Consider the following 23,690-nt stretch of genomic DNA (forward strand, 5'->3'; position numbering starts at 1 on the left):
ATGAAGAAGAAGGTGAAATAATTTACATGTTTGAAAAATTTTTTTTAGAACTTATCCGTAATCAAAAGTAATGAGACTACTTTTTCCTTGTAATAAAATTTTAAGGATAGAATAACCTATGTGCAACAGTCAGAATCAGCTCTTCTGTGTGTTGATGTATGCCTGTTTTAGCAAAATTGACGACTTAATAATATCATTTGGCCAAACAGATAAATGAAGGCGTGATGGCTCATATTTTTAAACATAAAATTTTACTTTATGAATTGATATTCTTTAAGAAAACACTTAAAAGGTGATCTGATTTAGAAAAATTCTATTTACAGACAGATGCCTTGAAAGGATACTCAAGGGTACATTTACTGTAGATTTTATTAATGAGTATGTGTGTGTATTGATATATATGTTTTTTCTCTGGAAGATTGTTATATATGTGTGTCTTTCTATATACATTATCTGCATAAAGTTCAGCCTCATACATATGAATATATATATATATTTCCATATATGTATACATTCCCGTTTACTCACATTGACATATATATACACATATATGTACATATGTATGTACATACACACACTTAATATACACTTGCGTGGGTGTGTAAAAAGATTTGGAACTTATCTCCTCTGACAACGGAAGGTACAGGACTGGTTATTGGAAATGCAAAGATGCTGCCGTTAAACTTTCCTCCTGGTATGCATTTTTGCTTTGTGGAGGGCCACAGAAATCAGGCCACAGTTCTCACTGTTCCCTAACAGATCCTGGACCAGTCTTTGGGATCAGGAGGCTGTAATATGCCGTTTTGCTTGGCTTTGGTGGACTCAGAACAGGGAAGGGATTACTCTGCTAAAGCACAATCAGAATGCTGTTCCCAGAAGCCAAGGGAATGGCCACCAGGCAGTACAAAGGGAAATGACCTCTGCAGGAGCCAACAACTCGCTAACACCGAGACAAAGGACCTCACCTTATACCTCTTTCATTACCCTCCTCACAGCCTAGCACAGCTGCAGTACCTGTGCAAAAGGTACTTACTTTTGTAAGTACCTTTACACATGTTTTCATGAGTAAATAAGTAACCTGAAAATTTATTTTTGCAACATTGACTATATTTTAAAATCCTGCCAAAAATTTTTAGAAGTCTGCCTGTATAAGTAAGGTGCTCTTTGCTTAAAAATTTTCGACTGTGTCTGTCATACCAAAACAAACAGGACATGTTTTGTTCTTAAATTTGTTTAAAGAGACAGAACATAGATTGACCATTCTCTTCCACATTTTTGCTTTTCTTTGAAGGACACTTATTTTAAAATGCAACAGCTATAGACATGCTCGATGGTGGGCAGGGGCTATAGAAGAATTCATCCAGAAACATGGAACCAACTTTCTCAAGGATCATCGATTTGGGTCATATGCTGCTATCCAAGAGAATACTTTAGCTAAATGGTAAGATCTTTTTGCTCTAAGACTGTCAACGTAGTCATAGCATCTAATATTACAGTGCTCTAAATTCACCTGGAATCAGTTTTCAAAGCTGTGAAAAGATAAAATGCATTATACTTAACAAGAGCCTTTCTTTATATAACAGGACTACCGAAACATTGATTAGTTTTCTAATTTTTGTTTTTAAAATGTTTAACAGTAAACTTTAGATAGCTAGCTTTAGATTTTGAAGTTTGATTTTAAAAGCTAACTGTATACATTTTCTTAAAAATGCAAATGGAAGATTTATTTAAGTTATTAGCCATAATTTAAGAAAAATAATTTACTTGCCATATATATGTATATGTATGTAAATATATATACATATACATATATATACATATACATATTTATTTAAATAAAATCATGCTTAGCATGTTTTTCTACCCATGAATTGGAAACTGGTCTGTTTTCAGTCTCAGAAGGACAACTATGTGTGAGTTCCGGATGGGAGAATTCAGCCGACCCCTATACGATGAGACCAATCGATTTGTTGTTCTCTCAGCAGAAAAGAATCGGGTTGCTTACTTCTGTCTGCTTACTGTACTTCCTGCATAGCAGATGGAAGGTGCTATTTTCAGTCCTCGTTTTCCAGTTACACAAAGTAAACTGGTGGTTGTGTAGAGACTAGGCAGTGGCTTCCAGCTTTGGTTTTGCCATAAGATATGTGTCTTCTTTTTTTGTTTTGTTTTTGTAATAAATAAATAAACAAACTAATTTGTTTTTCAGGTATGTTAATGCCAGAGGATATTTTGAAGATGTTGCAAATGCAATGGAAAAGGCAGAAGAAGAGATTTTCATCACAGATTGGTGGTTAGTATCTGTCCATGGGGTTGTGTTTGGAGGTCTCTATGTTTAGGAATGTACAGAATGTCATGCTTCCAGAATCATACATTATGAAAACCGGGAGTACCTGCAGATGATTTGGCCAACATCCCAACCAATTAATTCTAATAGCTTCCAGTGAAAGGTCTTTTACAAACACTTGGCATCCAAATATAGTCTTACAATATTTAGCTCGAACAATTTCGTATTTGCCTTTCTATTCAGAAGCAGACACCCAATATTCATTTTAGTAAAGATATATTGCAATGCAAATAGAGTTGTAGAGCTAATGGAAAATAATCTTCCTCGGGTAGTCTTTCCTCATTTTGGTATATCTGTCACCAGGGCCAGTGAATATACTTCTTCTGAATTGTTCCTTTGAAATTGGAATAGTTCCATTTGCCCATTGCTGTTAAAATGTCCTTGGTAATGACTAGGCCTGGTCAGCTTTTCTGGAGATATATTACGTTTCCACTTTCTGAACTCCTTTAAAAATATCCATGAGAGTTATGATGCTTCTTATAGTTACTAGAAGTCTCATATCTAAAACTCATGTAGCTATTGGGAAACTATACTCCTAGACTTGGTGTAGGCTTTGTAGTCTGACTTGAGTTCCCGTTACCCATCTGCCGGTACAGTTAAAAACCATTGCAGATGCCAACACTGACTGTAACAGAAATGTTTAAAATATGTTTTCCTTCTAAGAACTTAGTTTCTTGAAATGCCCCTGTTTTTTCCTATCCTCTTTCCTTCCAGGTGCTACCTTATATATGAACTGTGAAGCTATCATCATTTCCTCCTAATTCTAGATTTGGGGGGGAAGGGAGAATAGTTAGGAAGGTGAATTCATGGTCTTTTACTGTTTTGCCTCAGTGATATGAAACTATCATTTCAGCACACTCTTTCCCAACATGGGCACTACTGACATTTGGGCCCGATAATTCTTTATTATGGGGTGGTGGTCTGTGCATTGTGGGATGTTTAGCACTATCAATATCCCTGGCTTCTACCCACTAGGTGCCAATAGTAAGATGCCCGTGGTGATAACCAAAATGTCTTTAGACATTGTCAGATGTCCCCTGGGGAACAAAGTCTCTCTTAGTTGAGAATCATTAATCCAGAGTTAATATGATGGTCAGTACATGTACAACTCTATCGATTCTCATGTTTATGGAGGAGTGCTTAATCCTAGCCTTTACGTTCTTGCTCAATTGTGTCTCTTCAGTCAGTTACCAGGAATAAAACAAAGTTTCCTATTTAGAAGCTACTTCTTCAGTTGAATACTTTCTAAACACTTATGAGAATAAATTCAAGTTTAACATTTTACTATATTCCTTTAAAAATATTTCTGAAAGTTTGACAAGGACATGAGAGAGATTGAAGATAGTTTTTCCACTGTGCCCATGTTTTCATGTTTTATGCAAGAAAATATCCTCTTTCAAGCTTTGAACAAGAAAATACAGACTCATATTTGAACATCTGAAGAGATAGAACCTTGAATGTTTTCTCTTTTATTGTTAGAAAAAAAAATAAATCAGGAGGTTATTTCTTGTTCACGATTGCACTAAGATAACATCTTATTACAATACTCCCTTTGAAATAAAACCTTTGTAGCAACTTCCCTCATAACAAGTGAAGAAAATTCTTGTTATGCAAGTATATTGCAAAAGGGAGGATTCAAAAATGCTCCCTTAGCATTATAAACCCTGATACGTTTGGATCTGAGAGAGTGATAAGCATACTTAGAGAATGCACATGCCCTTTAGAAACTTCTACTCTAATTCCAGAGACATCATATACTTAAGTGAAAATGGTATTGTTATGTTTCTAAAACAATTATTATGCAAGCAAAGGCAGAGATAGTCAACCGAGAAACAACCTGGGACGTAGAAGTGCTTAGTTCCTTGATTTTGCCACCTATCCATTCGTTTGTTACTTTATTCACTTATTCATTGAAGAGCTATTTAGTGAGCACACATTGTGACAGGTCCTTAACCAGGCCATGTGCATATAAAGAGGAGTGAGAAGAGCCCCTGCCATAGAACTTACAGAGTCAAGAAGTCATACGGAGTAAAATCTCAGCAGTGAAAAGCCAGCAATGAGGATCGAAGTAGCAGAAGGCATGGAGAGAGTACAGAGGCAGGGGCAGTGACTGAGCCTGCGGGAAGAGGCTGTGGCAGCTTCGTGGCAGAGAATGCTGGCCTGGGTCCCGGAGATGGAGGTGGCCAGTTGAAGACTGTCCATGAATGTTTTAGGCAGCGGGACAGCCAGAACCAAGGCATAGAGGTGTGAGCACAGCAACGTTGGAGGAGGGTAGAGGTCCTGTGTAGCTTAAGCACAGTATTCTTTGGGATGGTAATTGGAGATGACACTCAAAAGATGGGTGAGGCCCAAATTATGAAGGGCACTGGGTGAGCTGCTGAGGAATTTGTGCTCAGTTCTGTGAACCCTGGGAACCACTAAAAATACGTAAGCTTGGGAGCTTGAATCAAATTTGTTTTCTAAAAGGGACCACTCTGGGAATGGTATAGAAGATGAATTGAACAGTGGTTATAGAGAGCACTGAGCAAGCTGTTGTGGTACAGGAGAGAAGTGGTCAGGGTCTCCGCACAGGCCACCTTAGGGGCTTGACCATTACTAAGTTGGAGCAAGTCATGGTAACCTTTCTAAGGGGTAGTTTCTAAGGTATGGTCTAGGGAATATTAACAATCATAGCTACTGTTTGTTGAATCCTTACTAGATGCCAGGACTGTGTTATAGATGAGAAACGTGAGAGTCAACGGGGCAGATCAGGAAGCTGCCCGCCGCCACAGTCGGTACCAGCCAGTGCTGGCTTGACTCCAGGTGTGTCAGCTCCAGAGCTGCCGCTCAGCGGAGCCAGCAGCACTGCCTGGTGTCCGAGGGTCCTGTGAGCTCCGAGATGCTTTAAGTAAGATTGAAAAAGACATTTTAAGGTGCTCGATGAAGTAGTAATCAGATTTCAGTAGATTTAGTCAGGAGACATTTTCGAAAGTGGTAAATCCTAAGGTGGACCATGAAGTTAGAAGAGAGTATGCTTTCTTAAACAGCCTTGACTATCTGAAAATTCTGGTGAAGAGGAAAATTCTACCTAGATGTTTAAAGGATAAAAAGAGGTCGTTTCTATATAAATATGAGTGAACATTCTTCACTTGTTTATGTGAATCAGTGGGAAGAGCACACAACTTTTATGTCTTTTCTGCGTGTGCTACTGTTTCAAATCACCTGTGCACTAGCGATCCTGTGTTCTTGGGAGGAAGTTCTCACACGAGGTAGGAGACCCAGATGCGGCTTCCAGCCCCGCTGCTACATTGCGGGCACTTAGGACCGGTCCAAAGAGCGAGGCTCAGCTCAGCTTTCCTGTTGATACGGTCGTGCTGATTAGCATGGATGCGTGGAGCACGTGTGTTGCGTCTTTGCCCAAATGGGTGCTCTGTCCAGCTTGTCCTGGGTGGGGGTTCCGGTGGGGTCTCCCACAACTTCTGTATTGCATCTGTGCATTAAACGGGTCAGAGATAGACAGGATTCATAAAATTGGAGAATGAAGAAGAAAAACAAAAACGTTTTTTAAATGGGAAGTTTATCAAAGGAAGAGAAACAGGAGAGAGGTGAGCAACTGGGCTGGAGACAAAGTGAAGAACAAAATCATCATTTCATTATTGACAGCCTCACAAGTTGTGAGGCTTAGACTGTTCTAAGTAGGAGGATACATTTAAGTTGATTTTAATGTTGTGACTGTTTTTGAAATAGTGGGTGGCAATTAGTAATTATTAATATTTATGAAAATAATGTAGTGGTTATGCTCAGAATTTTTTTTTAAAGAATACAATAGGATAGGAAAAGAAAAGAAAGAGAAAGGAAAAGTGCAACTTACGTGGTTGCAGGTCCATTATTTTGAGAAATTTTTATGTCAATAGAAATAATAGATAGATAGATAGATAGATAGATAGATAGGTAGATGATAGATAGATAGATAGATAGATAGATAGATAGATAGATAGATAGATAAACAGACAGACAGACAGACAGATGAAGTTATTGGGATGGATGTGTAATGTATTCCTGTGGATCATGATCCAAAAAGTTTGAAAGCCACTGACTTCAACAGGGTTGGCAAACTTTTTCTGTAAAGGGCCACATAGTAAATATTTTAGGCTTTTCAAGTCATATACAGTCTCTGATGCATATTCCTCTGTGTATGTGCATGTCCGTGTGTGTGTGTGTGTGTGTGTGTGTGTGTGTGTTTAATAACCCTTTGAAAATGTAACAATCATTCTTAGCTCATGGGCCATACTAAAACACCCTATGGGCCAGATTTGTCTCATGGACCATGGTTTGCCAACCCTTGTCTTAGAAAGTAGATTTTAGCTACTACTGTGTTTCCCCGAAAATAATACCTAGCTGGACCATCAGCTTTAATGCATCTTTTTGAGCAAAAATTAGACCCGGTCTTACTTTAATATAATATAGGACTGGGTCTTATATAATATAATATAAAATAAGATCGGGTCTTATATTAATTCTTGCTCCAAAAGATACATTAAAGCTGATGGTCCATTAGGTCTTATTTTCGGGGAAACACAAAGAGCTATGTGTACTGTTAGCTTTTTAAGAAACTGTCAGTCTGTTTTCTGGAGTGGTTGTACCATTTAACATTCCCACCAGCAATGTATGAGAGTTCCTCCTTCTCATTGCTAGTGCTTGGTATTGTTATTTTTTTTTAATGTTAGCCAGTCTAAAGGGTATGCAGTAGTGTCCCATTTTCGTTTTAATTTGCATTAGCAACCTGTTTTCAAGTTAAGCATATTTTCTTGTGATTTTTGAACATTTGTTTAGCTTTTTAAGAAACATGTTCAAATATTTATTTTCCTTTTTTATTGAATTGTCTCCTTATTATTGAGTTGCGAGAGATCTTTATGCATTCTAGTTACAAGTTGTTCCACTTCATTCTGGCCTCCACAGTTTCTGATGAAAAATTTACAGTTGTTTGAATCATTGTTCCCTCTAAATAGTAATTGTTTATCTTCTGGGTGCTTTCAATATTTTTTCTCTGTTTTCAATTTTCAGCAGTTGAATTATGAACCCCATTTGGGGTTCACTGAGCTTCTTTAGTCTGTAGGTTTATGTCATTCACCAAATTTGAGAAATTTTCAGCCATTATTTCTTAAACTTTTTTTTCTGCACTTCCCTCTTTTTCCTCTCCTTCCCGTCTCTGGTGGCCTAGATGTCTTTTAGTATTTTCAACAGGTCTCTGAGGCTCTGTTCATTTTTTTTTTCTATCCTTTCTTCTCTTTGTAATTCAGATTAGATAATTTCTATTCATTGATCTTTAAGCTTTCTGATTGTTTCCTTTGTCACTTCTGTTCTGGTATTGAGCCTATCCAGGGAGAGTTTGTGTGTTTTTGGTAGTTGTATTTTTCAGTTTGAAAATTTCTCTTTGGTTCTTCTTTGTATCTGTTCTTTGCTGAGACTTCCTGTCTTTCTATTCAGTTTAAGAGTATTCAACCTTACTTTTTGAAACATTTTTATAACGTCTGACAAAGAGTTAAAGTAACTAATTCCAACATCGATGTCATTTTCTCTGTTTATTATCTTCCTGAAATTTGAGGTTTTTCTGATTCTTTGTAGACCAAGTAATTTTTTTATTCTATTCTGGAAGTTTTGAATATTGTGACTCTGGATCTTATTTAAATTTTATAGAGAATGTTGATATTTTTGTTTTAGTAGGCAACTGGCCCAGTTGGGTTCAGCCACATGTTCCAGTTAGTCTTCTTGGTGTTTTTAATGCCAAGTTGTATTTTCAAAGCCTCTGCAAGTGCTCTTCAGATCTGTCCCTCATGTGCTCCACCTAATGACCAATTTGGGAAATGCTCTATTTTTTAGTTCTCAAACTCTGATACAATATTTTGGATCAAATCCATGCATGGGCAGTTGGGAATGAACTAGAAGTCATAAACTACTTTACAGGGTTGATTTCATGAGTTCCTTCCTCTCCATGATTTCCCCACTAGTTTTGGGTTCCCTGTGTCTTCCCTTTTCAGTCCTCTAGCTAGAAAAGGTGGAGCTTTATTTACCCTGCTCTGCCAATACACTTTCTGCACTGACACCTGTCCCTAGCCAAGCAGTGGATATTTACATTGTCCTTTTGGAACCTGTTTTCCAGTTGGGGAGCAAGGTTCCACTCCCTCAGAATTTTTGGAGCCTGCAGACCCCTCTTTATCACTCCTGTCACTGCCAGAAGATCCCAGGCATTCTCCTCAAGCTTAAACTAGAGGACTTCGCCTGAAACTGTCTCTATCTGTGCCACTGCCCTTTTTAGATTCTCCCTCCAGGCTGAGGAATCAGAGTAGGTAAAACAAAACAAAACAAAACAAAACAAAGCAAAACAACAGTAAAATCACTACTGGCTCGATGGTATGTCAGATTCTGTTCTTCAATATTGAATCTTCCTTGACAGCTATCTGAAGATCTTCCAAGATACCTAGTAGAATGTCCTGCATGCAGGGTACACAATGCTTGTGTATTGAATAAAGGATCAGAAAGACTTAATTGCTGAGCATAGCATTAGATGTGGCCTCCAAAACGAAGTCTTCTGAGTCCATCCATAATTAATGTGTGCTTAAAAAAATTGCAACTATGTATATGTTGTTGGTCATATCTCTTCTGTGAGCTAGCAATGCACAGTGATGGACTTTACTGCTTAAAAAAAGAACTCTTTAAATCATCTTAGATTTTTCCTATTGATTGATGCATTTTTGGTTTGTTTGGACTTAGATTATCTAATGTTTTCTATTCTGAATTAAGTATGTAAGTGTTTATACTATACATACCCCACCATGTGTCTGTTTTCTTATTTATCTTACTCAATATGTGTTTAATTTGTATACTTTATGCCTGGGTTTTTATTGTCCTTCACATGAATGAAATACAGCATAAAATTTTTGCTTTTAATCTCCTTATGTCCTTAAAACCCTGTTTTTCACTCTTAGAGGACTCCCTAGCAAGGCAGTATTACAGGCTTCAATCCTCACACAATCTCCTCCTGCTCCTCCAGGTCTAGCATTTCAGCAGCTGAAGTTCTCTTCATTGTCTCCTTTTCTTCATTACAGGGCAGTTATGTCACATACAGATTGAAACTAGACACTGACTTTAGAACTCAACCCCAAGAGAAAAAGTGACTCTCCTGTACGCTTAGCTGCCTGTGGCATTACTAAAGAGAAGAGCCCAGGGGTCCATTCTCATGTTGGAAACATCTTATCTATCAGCAAACCTGCCTCCTTGCTCAGAAGGACCCAGGTTCCATGGACACTGCTCCTTTGTATAGAAGTCAGTGTTTATGTTTATCAATTAGGACACTTTGGGCTTGGATTAACAGAATACTCACCTAAAGGAGGCTTAAACAGTGAGGATTTATTTGTCTCACTTAACGAGCAATCCAAAGCTAGGCAGTTGTAAAGTTGGTGGAGTGGTCTAGTGATTTCAGGGTTCTGGTCTGCCTCTTAGAATTTCAACATGGCTGCACCTCTCTAAGCATCAGAGCCCCATACAGCATACATCCTAAAGCCTCTTTTCCTGTGTGGAGTGAATGCGTGTCTCCCTCTCATCAAAGAAGAATAACTTTGCCATTAACTCCAGGTGTACCTCATTGTCCGGAATTGTGTCACATTGTGCTCTAGCTGCACGGGAGTCTGGAGAAGCAAGTTTGTAGAATATTCCCACTCTGTAGTGGAAGGTAGACTCTGACAGCAAGGAAGGAGAAGGTGGAGAATGACTGCTGGCTGGGCAACCAGTAGTATCTGCATGTGTGCGTGTATGTGTGCATGTGTAAGATCTATATATATGTGGAGAAATCTAGACTGACTTTTGGTATGGATAAAGGCTTTTGTTCCCATATGAATTTGTATGTGTAGAACTATGGGTGACCCTCCACAGTGGAGGGTGATGATGGCATTTGGGCTAAAATTGCCTTTGTTTCCTATGACATAATCAGAATCTTAGATTTTTAGTTACTTGAAATTTTGTGATTTCAGGTTGAGTCCAGAAATCTTCCTGAAACGCCCAGTGGTTGAAGGAAATCGTTGGAGGTTGGACTGCATTCTTAAACGAAAAGCAGTACGTACTTTCCAAACAAATACCGATACGATTTCTTAAATGTTTATTGCCTCTGAAATGCCTTTTCTTTTTTAAAGTCCTTCATATATACTTATAGCTTTTTCTTTTCTTTGGAGTTTGAAAAAATGTAGAGTATTTACTGTTTTCATTTGGTTCTGATTTTTTCCCTGTTACTCTTGAGTGCATAGCATGTTGGCCTAATTTACAGTATGGATTATATTAGCAATTCTAATTTTTGTTTTGTAATCAGTTGTGGACAGTTCATTTTATAGGCAACAACCTGTAATCAAATTTCATCATTGAATAATAAATGATGAAATGAAACATAGCATTTCATTTTATTGACTATTCTGTTATTTGAGGAAAAGACCAAGTCATCAGAGATTTCAGTCAGATGGGGGCCAAGCTGATGTTGAAAAATATCAAAGAGGGACATTAAGAATCAGTGCTGTTTTGGTTTTAGTTTTGGGAGAGTTCATGGTAATAATGTGAAATTGTTTCCTGTCTAGTCAACCCTATAGATTCTGCATGAGCATTGAGTGTGCTCTTTTTTGTTATAAAAAATAAATTAGTGAAGCAATATAGGTTCACCAATGATTACTATACATTCATATGGCTAATGAATTTTTTTATGTGGTTGGCCCTCAACCAAGTTCAATTCAATTCAATTAAAATAGATCTGGATTTATTATTAATCGTGTCCAAATTGGAGAGTCCTAGGCTTTTCACTATTATTTGAAACTGTCTTAATCCTTTTTTTATTCTATCATTAAACATTTTAGCAGAATTTGTAGATCTTAAGTAATTAGGGGTAGCATTTTCCTGTTTCTCACAACCTTCACTCGTTTCTTTTTTCCTTATCCTTGACATTTCCTTAGCCCGTCCCCCATTCACTTTTTCCTCTCCTTTCAGTGTCTTTTCCCATGACTTTAGAGTTTCTGCAAATATCCATGATGTAGTCAGAACTCACTGCTAATATTGAAGGAAGAAGTTGATAATTTTTGTTCAGACATGTTTTGCCCACTAGCATCATTTTCATGGCTAGTCTAATTCGTTGTCTCAACCAGTCTCTATTTACAAAATTGGAAATTCTGGTCTTAAAAAGCATTATTTGCATATTTTTCACATAATCCAGCATACAATTGCTGAGTGTCTCCTGTGAGCCAGGTACTATTCTAATTGTTAAAGGTGCCATGTGTATGAATAGGATTTCATCTCTGCCCATGGATAGCTTGCTAAAGGACTGATGTCCCGGGCTCAGTCCTAGCCTTACCAAACTTCTTTCTATATATTGAATGGGATGTAACTTTCTTCCTGTTTCTCTCTGTGAAACAGCACCTTTCCTATTTCTCCTCAAGGTTCCATTTTAATGTTTTTTCAGCCTTGCCTCACAATTGTCAATCATACTAGTTGATCCTGTTCTCATGGTACTTATCCAATTACTGTTTTAGATTTCAATCAATGTGTTTGCTGCATGCCTACTGTGTGCAGGGCTTGGCTAATCACATGGGGATGCAGATAAATCAAAAACGTGATTCTTGACCTGAAGGAGCTTAAAAATCTACACAAGGATCAGTTGGGTACAGAAACAGAGCCACGATTCAAAGGCAGATGGGAGAGCGTTGGCTAGCTCTGGTAGGGAAACCCCTCGCAACATGAGGGATTTAGGTTGGGCAAAAAAAAATTAAAAAGAAGTTTCTAGGTATAGGAAATGTGGTGAGGAAACATTCTGGAAGCAGGCATTTAGAAGGCTTTGTCAGTTATACTCCAGTGACAAAGTTGATGATACCTGAGTGTTAGCATATGTAGGATGGGTGATCAAGCTGGAAAAGCAGGCTGCCACTAGGATATGGGGGTTTTCTGAGCCAAGCCGGTGATTTGGACTTTATGGAATATAAGCGGGGAGTTACTGAGGGGTGGGGGGGTTGTGATGGATGAAGGGAGAGCTAAACAAAATGATATGGTCATGTGAGGAAGTGGGAAAAACTCGCATTCAGAGAGCTAAATTTTAGACCACTTGAGACTGAGATGCCTACAGGACATCTTAGTAAACTCTTAGAGAGCAGGGCTCTCAGAGCAGAGCAGGGCTCAGGAGGAAGATCCTGCAGGCAGGACCCTCTACCTCCTGTGAGAGGACGTGGGTTTGTTTATTCCCCTCAGCGTTACCTGTGCAGTTGCCTTTTCTGTCACTAGCATGACCCCTGGTGAGGTTCCAGGTGAAAACCATAGTCAAGTAAATATTATTGTCTGATAATGGTCCTTTGTTTTAATTTCATCCACTTCCTGAAATGTGTAATTTTTAAGTTGCGCATAATGATTTTTAAAATTTCCTAAGGAAATAGTAATACTATGAAATATTAATTTCTCAGGGGTACATTTAGTAACATTGTGCTCCCTTAACCTAGCTGCAACATACTATTTTGGTCATAAATTTTTAACATTCGGATCATTCCAAATTGATATTTCACATGCTCATAAACACTACTTCACATAAATAATTTAGTTTCTGAAAGCCACTAGCTTCACAGAGGAGTGGGTAGATAATAACATTTATTTTTGCATTATTGGGTCCCAGAAGTTCACAGTGTTGATTAAAATAATTTTTTTTTCTTCTATCTGATTGTGTAGACTTTTTGGAAGGAATTTAGTGTCTCTGCCTCATAGCCAACATATAGGCAAACATCTCATCATGGCTGTTTATTAGGGAAAAAACAGAATACTTTGTTTCTCTGATTATAACCAAGTTGATATTTTCCTGTTTCATTGGCCTTCTGATATGCAGTGTCATCATTTAAAATAGTCTAAGCCAGCCTTGAGTGGCAGAGTGTTTACAACTCAAATCAGCATCCCAGGGTTTTCCACAGTTTGGCATTTACTGCACTAAGAGGTGAGAAAACTTGCATCCTAGTTATGGTGACCGTATCCCTGGACCCGATTTGTACATTTCAACCTTAGAAATACGTGATACTTCTGATGATGCTTGCACCAAAAGACATTTCAAGTGCAGCAACCTGGAAACTTACAGAAAAATGTTTAGGTCCTCAGAGGGAATTTTTATTATCAGGTTAATTTCTTACTGTCCTGCACCACAAGGCACACCCTAAAGCTACAATCAGTGAGCAATAGGAGGGAAAGATGTCCCAGCTTGTCAAGTGAGATGAATAATCACATCTCCACACAGATCAAAGGGGATCTTATCAAAGTGGGGGGCCTAGAAGGGCATGGCAGGGAAGGGGAGAAAGGATCTTCAACCTTGAGGAGTGTGCTTTAAACAAAACTGATAAAAAAGCAAAGAAAGAAAAGAAAAAGAAAAAAGGCACGCAAGCGGTTGTACTCTTACATCCCACAGCTGCCTGCATTGCAATGGCAAGGATACAATTTCTTTGTCACTTTTACTTTCATTTTCCCAAAATATCGCATCCCCTGCAGAAGTACATGATAAGTGATAAAATTAACAGTTATCCTGTGGCTGTATAAGCTAAGCTGTCTTCAAGCAGTGGACAAAGTTGGTTACATCTGGAAAATTATTTTGGCCACAGTTACTGTGAACAATCAGAGAAAAACCCAGCTCAGAAACAGTCTCTTGATTGCAACTATGAAAAATTTTTATTTTGCTTGTATTCACATGTATTATGTATATGTTAAACTCCTATTGTCTCTGTTCTACTTAATTAAAAACTAATTAGAAAAGAGGACAGAACTTTTGTCTTTGGAAATTTAGGCCGGTTCCATGAAGTTTATTCTGTGGAACCTTCAGGTTAGTTGACTCAAAAAACTTCAACAGAGGTAAGCAACTTGATAATTACTTAGTCAACTCCAGGCCATCTGCTCTCCTACTTCCCCTCTCTAAGCAAAAGTGATTTCCTGTAGGGTCACTAAAAGGCATTGGAAAAACATTAGATGTTTCAAAAGTGTATTTTTAAATGACAGAATTAACATCAGCTCTTCGATTTCTAACTTGACTTTCATTTTGCACAAACATTTCCACCATTTGTAGAAGCCTTCGTTCCCAAGAAACGTTTTCTCCTTTGCCCTTATAAAAGTTTAGAGTTTATGATAGTATTGTAATACCTTGATCAAAAGAAGAGGGATTTATTGCTTTGTTATCACAGAAATGCTGTCACTAATTAACTGTTTATTGTGAACATGGATGTAAGTAAATAATTATAAACCCGACTGCATAAAAATGAAATTTTTGTTTTTAATTACTTCTTTGTTAGTCATTTCTTTGTATTTAAGCTAAAAAGACTACCCTATTTCCTTTAGAGTTGATTTATTTTGATGAGAAAATATGTGGTATAGGAGAAAATGTCAGGTATTAATAGATGGAGGGTAATAATGCAATCTGTTAGCATTAACATCTCATTTCCCAAAATCCATTAGTTATGCAAGTAAATGGAAAATTGTAAGATTTAGGCCAGTTCCTAATTTGCAGCTACTGTCCTTTGTGAGTAATAATCTCGTAAGCCTTAGAAGTAGAATTTCATCCATTTGAAACAAATGAGCCATGATAAAAGATGTCAGCTGTAATGTTCTATAATTTAGGCTGAAGTTTTAGATTTCAAACTTTGTATTATATCTTTCCATGGGAGGCTGTTGTTTTGTAACTGTTACTCAGTGCAGCATTCAAAAATGTTCAATATTCAAAGTAAATATCAATAATAGAGGAGAAAAATAATTTTGCGTTTAGAAGTTTGCGTTTAGAACCCTCAATCAGTGGTTCATTCAGCAAAGCACTCACAGGCCATGAGACATTATTACGCTGTTCTTTTCTCGCCTATACTTTCACTTCCTTACTGCTTTCCTCAAGTAATAGTTATAATATAATATAATATAATATAATATAATATAATATAATATAATATAATATAATATAAAAAGCAAGTTCCAAAAGTCAGAGAAATAGACTGTTAACTAGAGAAATAGAATGATATATATATATATATTTTTTTTTTTTTACCTTTTTTTTTTTTTAAGAGCAAGAGTGTGTCTTCTTCTGGCACTCACATTTTCTTAATGCAGCCCAGAACATAAATCTAGTGTGTCCCTCCAGAAATGTATACAGAAATGTACACCAAGAAAGATAGTATTTTGAAGTGATGTATTATTATAAGGCTGTAGGGGCCAAAATAATGCTTCTTAATACCAGCAGAGCAATATTGGGGAATTGTATATGTGTTTGGTTTACTCCACTATTTTACATCCGGCAACCTAAAAATATTAACTCCAAAGTTATTTCACATTTTTATAGCATTGCAAAAATATTCAGTTATTGTAAATTAGATGTGTCAACCCAGTAAGGTTTCTTAAATTTGTGACTTAGATTTCCCTTACGAACAATGCCTAATTATCATGGATTATTCATTTATACTACAACTAAATTATTTTTTGTCACAATAATTTATTAGATATGCCTGTATCTCTAATACGCCAGAAAGTATTATGGAAAAAATTTTGCCGGTGATCTCTGGGATATTAAAAGCCTAGGTGTAGATACATTATCCAGTATGTATGCAGTATGTTTGAAAATGTTTTCAGAGCTGCTGGGTATAGAGAATGCAAATTAAAATGCTGCAAACTGTGCAGCAATACTGAGGCTGCAAACCTAAAAAGTGATAAAACAAGCCGAGTTTTCTGGCGGAATACATTGTGACCTGTATGTTGAGAGGGAACCATCTGAGTGAACAGGGAGAACGGGAGGGATATTCAGGGGTGGGTGGTTTAGCATAGGCTAAAACCTTGTCACCACCCAGAACTAGAAAAGAAAATGTTACGGTAGTACTTTTCTTATATTACCAGCTGTTGGACATTGTCATTTTGATCCTTAATATTCATAGTCAATGTTATTTGTATAACCTGTTCAAGTTTACCGGGCACTTTTGACTTAATTTGACCCTTACAATGGCCTATTTTCTTTTGGGTCCAACATCTAAAGGTGGATCAGTGTTAATTTGTGTGCTACTACTGCTAAAATTCACAGATTTTTGAATGTTAGAAATACTGACTTCTGAAGAAGTCATTTCACTAGTGAAATAGACATTCATGATTTCATTATGGGTTAAGAATGTGAACCAACACATTTATCTTTAAAGATTAAGAAATTTTTTTTTCCATTTAAATAATGTTTTAATAAAGAAAGATTCTATGCAAAACATCCCCAGAAACATTTAAGGGATATTTAGTATAACTTATTGCATCAGAGTTTTTTTTAATCACTGCTACTTTAATAATTGAAGTATAATAAAAACAAACGAAAAGCCTAAATCTGTAATATGAATCAAGCCAAAGCTTTCCTCAATGACAAGTATTGGGAAATGTTCCCAGGTATAGCAGTATCAGACACTTTTAGTAGTTGAGGTTACAATTTCAACCTTCTGACTATAATTGGTCAAATAGAGTGACACTCTCTCGATATGACAAGTCGTAGGAAGGGAGATACATTTTTATTTCTGATATTTGTATTTTAATAATACATTTATGTTTTACCTTTCTGTGTTTCTGTTTTTCATTAAACACTTTTTTACACTTGTGTATAGAAGAAAACACAGGAAGAAGAGAAAGAAAATCATAACCTACCTGCAGAAATTCTCATTCCTTCCTATGTGTCTCTTGTGACAGCAACAGGGGGTGAGGATCTTCGTAATGCTCTACAAAGAGGTGGAACTTGCTCTTGGAATCAATAGTGAATATAGCAAGAGGACCTTAATTCGTCTACACCCCAACATAAAGGTATGAAGGTTCATCTTGCTGAACCATGTGTCTGCTTTATTAGTCTGTACTTTCTCAGTTATGTTTTGCTTTGAACAGTGGTTATCTGTAGTATTCCCTAATGTCTATTTTAAATAAATAGTATTGTGGCCTTCTCTGAAATAAAACAAAATAGCATACCTTCTTATACTTCCCATATTGCTGGAGTCAGCTTCTCTTACCCTGATAAATTAGCCAAGAACACACTTCCTACAGTTGTCTTAATATGTAAGAGGCGTGTCAAGTTCCCATACTCCTCATTAAGATTATCCTGGAAACTCTGAGATGTGAGCTCCCTGTGGAATCACGTAAATACTGATAACAACAAAGAGAGCTCCTCTAGGATTTAAAGTGCTTTTCTTACTAGCACCTTGTATGTAATGCTAATAAAGTAAATAAGCATGATAAGCCATTTGAAAAAAGCTATTTGATATTTTGCCAAAGACATAAAGCCTATCAATAAGCATTGCCCACTTATTGAGATACATGCAGACAATAAATCAATACATCTCTACCAGGCTTAAAGTATATAACAATTATATATTTCACTTGGTTAAAAAAGATATTAAATGTAAATAGCAACTAAAAGAGAGCAGGACAGTCTATACTAATATCAGACAAAATAGACTTTAAATCAGAAAAGTTTATAATAGACAAAGAAGGATATTATATATTAACAAATGGTTTAATGATGTAAAATAAAACAATTATAAACATTTACATTCCTAATTATGACCATCAAAATATATAAATCAGACACTGACAGAACTGAAGGGCAAAATAGACAGTTCCACAATAATAGTTGGACACTTTAATATCCCACTCACAATAATGGATTGCTATATACATAGAATGCAGTATTGTTCATTCTTAAGAAGGAAGGAAATTCTGACATGCTAAAACATGAATGAACCTTGAAGATGTTATTCTAAGTGAAATAAGCCAGTCACAAAATGACAATATTGTATGGTTCCATTTATATAATAGATGCCAAGAGTAGTCAAATTCATAAAGACAGAAAGTAGAATGGTGGTAGCCAGAGGCTGGAGAGAGAAGGGAATAGGAAGTTAATGTGTAATGGGTATAGAGTTTCACTTTTGCAAAATGAAGCGTTTTGAAGATGGATGGTGATGATGATGACACAATATGATCTTAATACCACTGAATGGTACACTAAAAAATGGTTACTATGGTAAATTTTATGTTATGTGTATTTTACCACAATAAAGAAATGTGTTATTAAAAAAAGTACTATGCAAAGTTTTTGGACTGTTTCTACTTAAGGTCATACAAAATTAGGATAGGTCAGTCTGGGATCATTTAGAGAGAATCTTATTTGAAAGCAGGAAGTTAGTAGCTCCTCAAGTACCTTTCAAATCAAGAGCTGACAAAAGATCTATATCCATATGCTTAATATTTCCATTCAATGGCTGCCAAAATATCAATATAGTTATTAAAAATTTTGCCAGAGATAGATGTTGGTTAAAAATTTTTAGAGTATTTTAAGAAATAATACCACATATAATCATTTTAGAGGGGGAAAAGGGAATCAGCTATTTCATTGAGCTGACTTTTATTGAAATATGTGACCAAACTTTGGGCTAAATGGCAACTGCCCCAAAATATAGTATGGATAGGGACAGGGGCAGCTTAAAAAGTAACTAGGAGTCTTCTGCTAAATATGGAGAATAAAATTAGAAGTTTGGGGATTTTATTTGGTGTATACAGAGTCCACTTTGGTATCTGAATTATAGAAAATGCTATTTAGGGGGAGAAAACCGACCTATTTTATTATATAATATGAAGGACATTTTAAAAAGCATATTACATGTGTTTTTTTTTTACTCCCAAGGTGATGAGACACCCAGATCATATGTCGTCCAGTGTCTATCTGTGGGCTCATCATGAGAAACTTATCATCATCGACCAATCAGTGGCCTTTGTGGGTGGGATCGACCTGGCCTATGGAAGGTGGGATGACAATGAGCACAGGCTCACGGACGTGGGCAGCGTGAAGCGCGTCATCACGGGACCATCTCTGGGTTCCCTCACGGTAAGTAGTTTTCAGCATTTACAGAAATGCATGAAAGGGACACACTTTGGGTAAGCGGGTATGACAGCGTGGCTTATTGATTGAGTGAGTGAAAGGTGGCATGTCCCTGGGGGAGAAAGGACCATTGAGTCAAACAAAGATAGCCCTGGTTTCAAAGACCACCTAACAGCTCTGTAACTTTGCTTCTCTTAGTCTCTGTTTCTTCTCTTGTAAGAAGAGGAGACAGATTCAATTTGCTATCTCATAGTCAGCTCCTTTGTTTTCCATATAAATTAAAGATTTATGTCCTATTTGAAAAAAAGTTCATTAGTCATATGTGGCATTTGGGCTTTATGTTAAACAGGCAGCCTTATTACAGATAGCTGCCAAGGTTTTTGGAATCTTCTAGTTCAAGACATAAAAAATAGGATAGGTCAATCTGGACTCATCTAAGAAATTCTATTTGAAAGCAGGAAGTTAATAACTTCTCAAATTACTTTTCAAATAAGGAGCTGCCAAAATATCTATATGCCTAGCTCCATGTATTTATTATTTCAGCTCAAGTGGTTGCCAAAATATCAATACACTGATTAAAACATTTGACTGATGGATATGTTAGTGACTTTTCTGGGAAAATAGAGGTTTAGTGAATAGGTAATAGGGAGAGTAGGTGACAGAAAAAGCATTGCTTACTTAATGTTTATCAGAGGAAGAAGTTCAGTAGCTCAACAGTGAAGGTAACGTATGCAATTGTATTTGAGATAAAAAGATTAATTGGTATGAAATGTCAAGCGTTTGGCCACCCTAAAGGAGAACTACAAAGGCACGCCTGGTCCGCCTTTGGTAGTATTTAAACAGCTCCCCAGAATTCCCCACTGCCCTGTGGCTGACCTCACGCATTACTGGGTGTCTGTTAGGGAGCTTCTGTCATGTGCCAACTTTACACCTCAGCTGACTGAAATTAAAAGGCCACACTGCAGTGTATCTTATGCAGTCTCTCTCTCTCTCTCTCTCTCTCTCTCCCTCCCTCCCTTCCTCCCTCCCTCCCTCCCTCTAATAATTTTCTTAGGCTGAAGCATCAGAGTCTATGGAATCCTTAAGCCTCAAAGATAGAAACAAATCTCCTAAAAAGCTGCCCATCCTGAAGAGTGGTAATGACACGGATTCAAAACCGAAAGGAATAGGAAAATCTAGAAGGTTCTCCAAATTTAGCCTCTATCGGCAGCTGCAGAGGCACCACCTGCAAAGCACGGACAGCATCAGCAGCGCTGACAGCAGCTCCAGTAAGTCCTCGTCTTTGCGGGAAATGATCTCGGTGATGCTCGGTTCCCCCGTGGCCAGACCCTCTATTCCTGTTTTCAAAACCTGTCTTTCTATAATGGAGTAAAATGAGCAATGCCAAAAGGTCACTAGAGCATCTTAGTCAACATCATGCCAGCTCATGGCTTTGTTGGCCTCATTGTAGAACAGGTTTATTGATTGTTCACAGAAGTAGTCCTAACAACCACAATTCATGCTTTGGATGGTAGCAGAATGACTAAGCATTTATTCAGTAGTGCCAAGTTATGAAGGAAAAAGCAAAGAATGAAGAACACTTTATAAAGTTTTTATAGAAGAAATTTCATTTGTCTTTCCATCCAGAAATACATCAAGCTTTTATCCTCAAACATCGGAAATTTTACATCTTATAAATGTACTGTTCTTTTTTACACCTGCCTTAAAATCACTGTAACTTTCTGTTGCACAGAATTTGTGACTGATTTTGAACCCTTGCCTCGTATTAACAATGATCAAACCTGCTTTCCAGTTTGCAAAGTCTGATATATACAAACATATTTCTTTGTAAAAAAAGAACTCTCAACTTTCTCCAGGTTACTGTAATCACTGTAGAAGTCGTCAGAATTTAATCCATGGTTTAAAACCCCACTTGAAACTCTTTCGCTCTTCCAATGATTCTGAGCAGGGACTCGCTAGACCTAACGTTGGTAAGTGACTGTGTGAAGCGACGGAACCCGCTTAGGCTTTGGCTGTTGTTGCATGAGCAGAGTGTGTTTCTGGATTGGCTTTCTGTTCACACAGTTTCACGCCACATGTTATTGAGAGCAAAGCATGGGAGAGTACACAACATTCCCACCCTGCAAGAAGCTACACTCCAGCACTGAGATAAAACATAACCTAATAGCAGTACAGTGCATAGCACCTGCCACTCAGAGCTGTCGTAGACATTCTGTGGAAGGCATGAGGACTTCTCTGTGAGGAGCCAGAAAGACTTTCATGGCACAGGGACATTGGAATTAGGTTTGGAAGTAATTTGATTGGGCAGCTGAGGACAGGAAGACATTGCATGTGAAGGAAATGAGTGGAGCAAAACTGCTGGAACAGGAAAGCACCAAGTGCATTGTAATATTAGAAAATACATCATTTGGTTGAGATGCAGTCTGTGTTATAAGACCAAGAAGATATACTACAGTCACATTTGGACTCCCCAACAGAAATAAAGAGTTGGACTTTTATTTAGTTAAGAATCTTGATGATCATTGAATGGAGGTTTCGTGCTCTAACTGTGAATTTTTAAAAATTGTAATCTGATAACCTTTTTGAAGAAGAATCACATAGTTGAAGAATAAATTAATGAGGTCTCATTTATGGTGGTAAGAATGAAGAGAATTTGGCAGTGGGTCAGATATAGGGACAAGTAACCATCATAATAAATAGCAACCATAATAAAGTCACAAGCTAGTGTTTATGGTGTGCAAACTCTGCTGGTCATTGCCCCAAGCCCTTGTGGTGCTTGCTTGTAATAGTGTGATCCTCTTTTTACAGATGAGGTAGTTCAAGGTTAGAGGTGATAAGTGACTTGCGCAGTGAAATTCTAGTTTATCAGCCTCCCAGAGTTCATGATTCAGATTTGTGATTTAGCAGAAAAGTAGATCACTACATCATGACCTTTTGTTCCAGTGTATTCTTTAGGAGGTGACTGACTTAGAACCCAGCTAAGGTGGCTGGATGTGAGTCACTTGTGGCTGGCAGGAGCTAATGAACCTGATAAATTACCCTGGACTTTGAGCAGTGGCTCCTAGCATTCTGTAGTCTAGGGCCCCTGTGTTTTTTTGTTATTTTGGTTTTAAACTGATTATATATAATGAACTAAAGCGCCAATGTAACTGTTAAGTGAATTTGCATGTTATAAATCATAAAATCGGTATACATTAGATGATGGAGGAGACTGAGGAGACATTTTATTTATTTAGCATCCAGCTATTACTTGATGCCTATGTGGACTCAGGGACAACTCAGTGATTCCTGCGCTCCCCGGACCTCCAAGCCCTAAGACAGGGAACTGGGAGGCCGCCGGGTAATCCAAAGAGCCAGGTCAGGGGCGAATGCAAGGGCAATTATTAAAGGCAAAGGACTGGAAACAGGCCCAGGCAGTGCTTTATAATTCCACGTGTGGCTTTGTTACTTTAGGACTAAAGTTGAAAATGTGATGGTGGAATGAGGTAGACGAACCCTGATGTGGAGGGGTCTGAGTTCTGACTGAGTGGTTGTGTTGCTGACAGTAGGATGGGGGCAAGTGGAAAAGCAGGTACCAGCCAGGTGCTGAACAGAGTAGGTAACTCAGGCCAATGTCAGGCTGAGCAAGATGATCTGAGGACACTAATGTGAGTGGTTTTCAGGTGCTGGTGGAAACCTCCCTAATAAACTGGATACGTGTCTAGTGCAGCATTGTTTTATTAAGACAGAGAGAGAGACAAAAAAAAGTAATTACCCTAAATATCCAACAGTAGGGGGATGGTGAAGAAAACAATGAGTGGTTATCCCCTTGAGGGAATTGTGCTTTCATTAAAAAACGAAGTGGGGATATACAAATCAATATATACGATTCATTTGTTTCATGAAAAAAGTATTTATTGAACTCCTATAATATGCCACTCGTCTAAGTACTAAGGATGTAGTGAACAAAACAGATGAAATTCAGTTAACTAGTTGACGGTTAAGGATGGGAATTGTATCTGTAAATAGTTCATCAAACACAACATATCAAGTAGTCAGAATTCTCATGGAGAACAATAGAGCAGGGGAAGGGGGAAGAGTGGAGAGGAGCAGTTACTATTTTATATCTACCGTGTTTGCCCGAAAATAAGACCAGGTCTTATATTAATTTTGCTCCAAAAGACACGTTATAGCTTATGTTCAGGGGATGTCATCCTGAAAAATCATGCTGGGGCTTGTCTTCTGGTTAGGTCTTATTTTCAGGGAAACACGGTAGTGGTCAGAGAATTTTTCTCTAACAGCGGAGTTTTCAACAGAGATCAAAAGGAAGAGAAGAATGAGGATAAGAGGAGGTGTGGGGGAGGGTGTCCCCACCATGAGGAAGGGCCAGTGAAGGTCTGGGAGGCAGGAGGAGACTGCTGTGTCCCAGGAATGGGGCTGGAATGGAGTGGTCTAGTGGACAATGACAGCAGCAGAGTCAGAGAG

The 23,690-nt window shown here is 37.6% G+C and overlaps 1 protein-coding gene across 7 annotated transcripts in view; it reads left to right on the plus strand.

The window, feature by feature from the left end:
• PLD1 (phospholipase D1) overlaps positions 1-23,690 on the plus strand; it is a 183,659-nt gene that overhangs the window by 93,655 nt on the left and 66,314 nt on the right. For 4 of the 7 annotated variants that reach the window (XM_081072793.1, XM_081072795.1, XM_081072792.1 and 1 more), the window contains 7 exons: positions 1,292-1,441; positions 2,207-2,290; positions 10,351-10,432; positions 17,051-17,161; positions 19,032-19,232; positions 20,281-20,494; positions 21,083-21,196. In XM_081072793.1, coding sequence (XP_080928919.1) covers positions 1,292-1,441; positions 2,207-2,290; positions 10,351-10,432; positions 17,051-17,161; positions 19,032-19,232; positions 20,281-20,494; positions 21,083-21,196 — 956 coding nt within the window. The remainder of the gene's footprint in view (positions 1-1,291; positions 1,442-2,206; positions 2,291-10,350; positions 10,433-17,050; positions 17,162-19,031; positions 19,233-20,280; positions 20,495-21,082; positions 21,197-23,690) is intronic. The other 3 variants (XM_081072797.1, XM_081072796.1, XM_081072798.1) reach the window with 1 other exon arrangement.

The sequence above is a fragment of the Rhinolophus hipposideros genome, assembly GCF_964194185.1.
Source record: "Rhinolophus hipposideros genome assembly, chromosome: 2".
NCBI lineage: Eukaryota > Metazoa > Chordata > Mammalia > Chiroptera > Rhinolophidae > Rhinolophus > Rhinolophus hipposideros.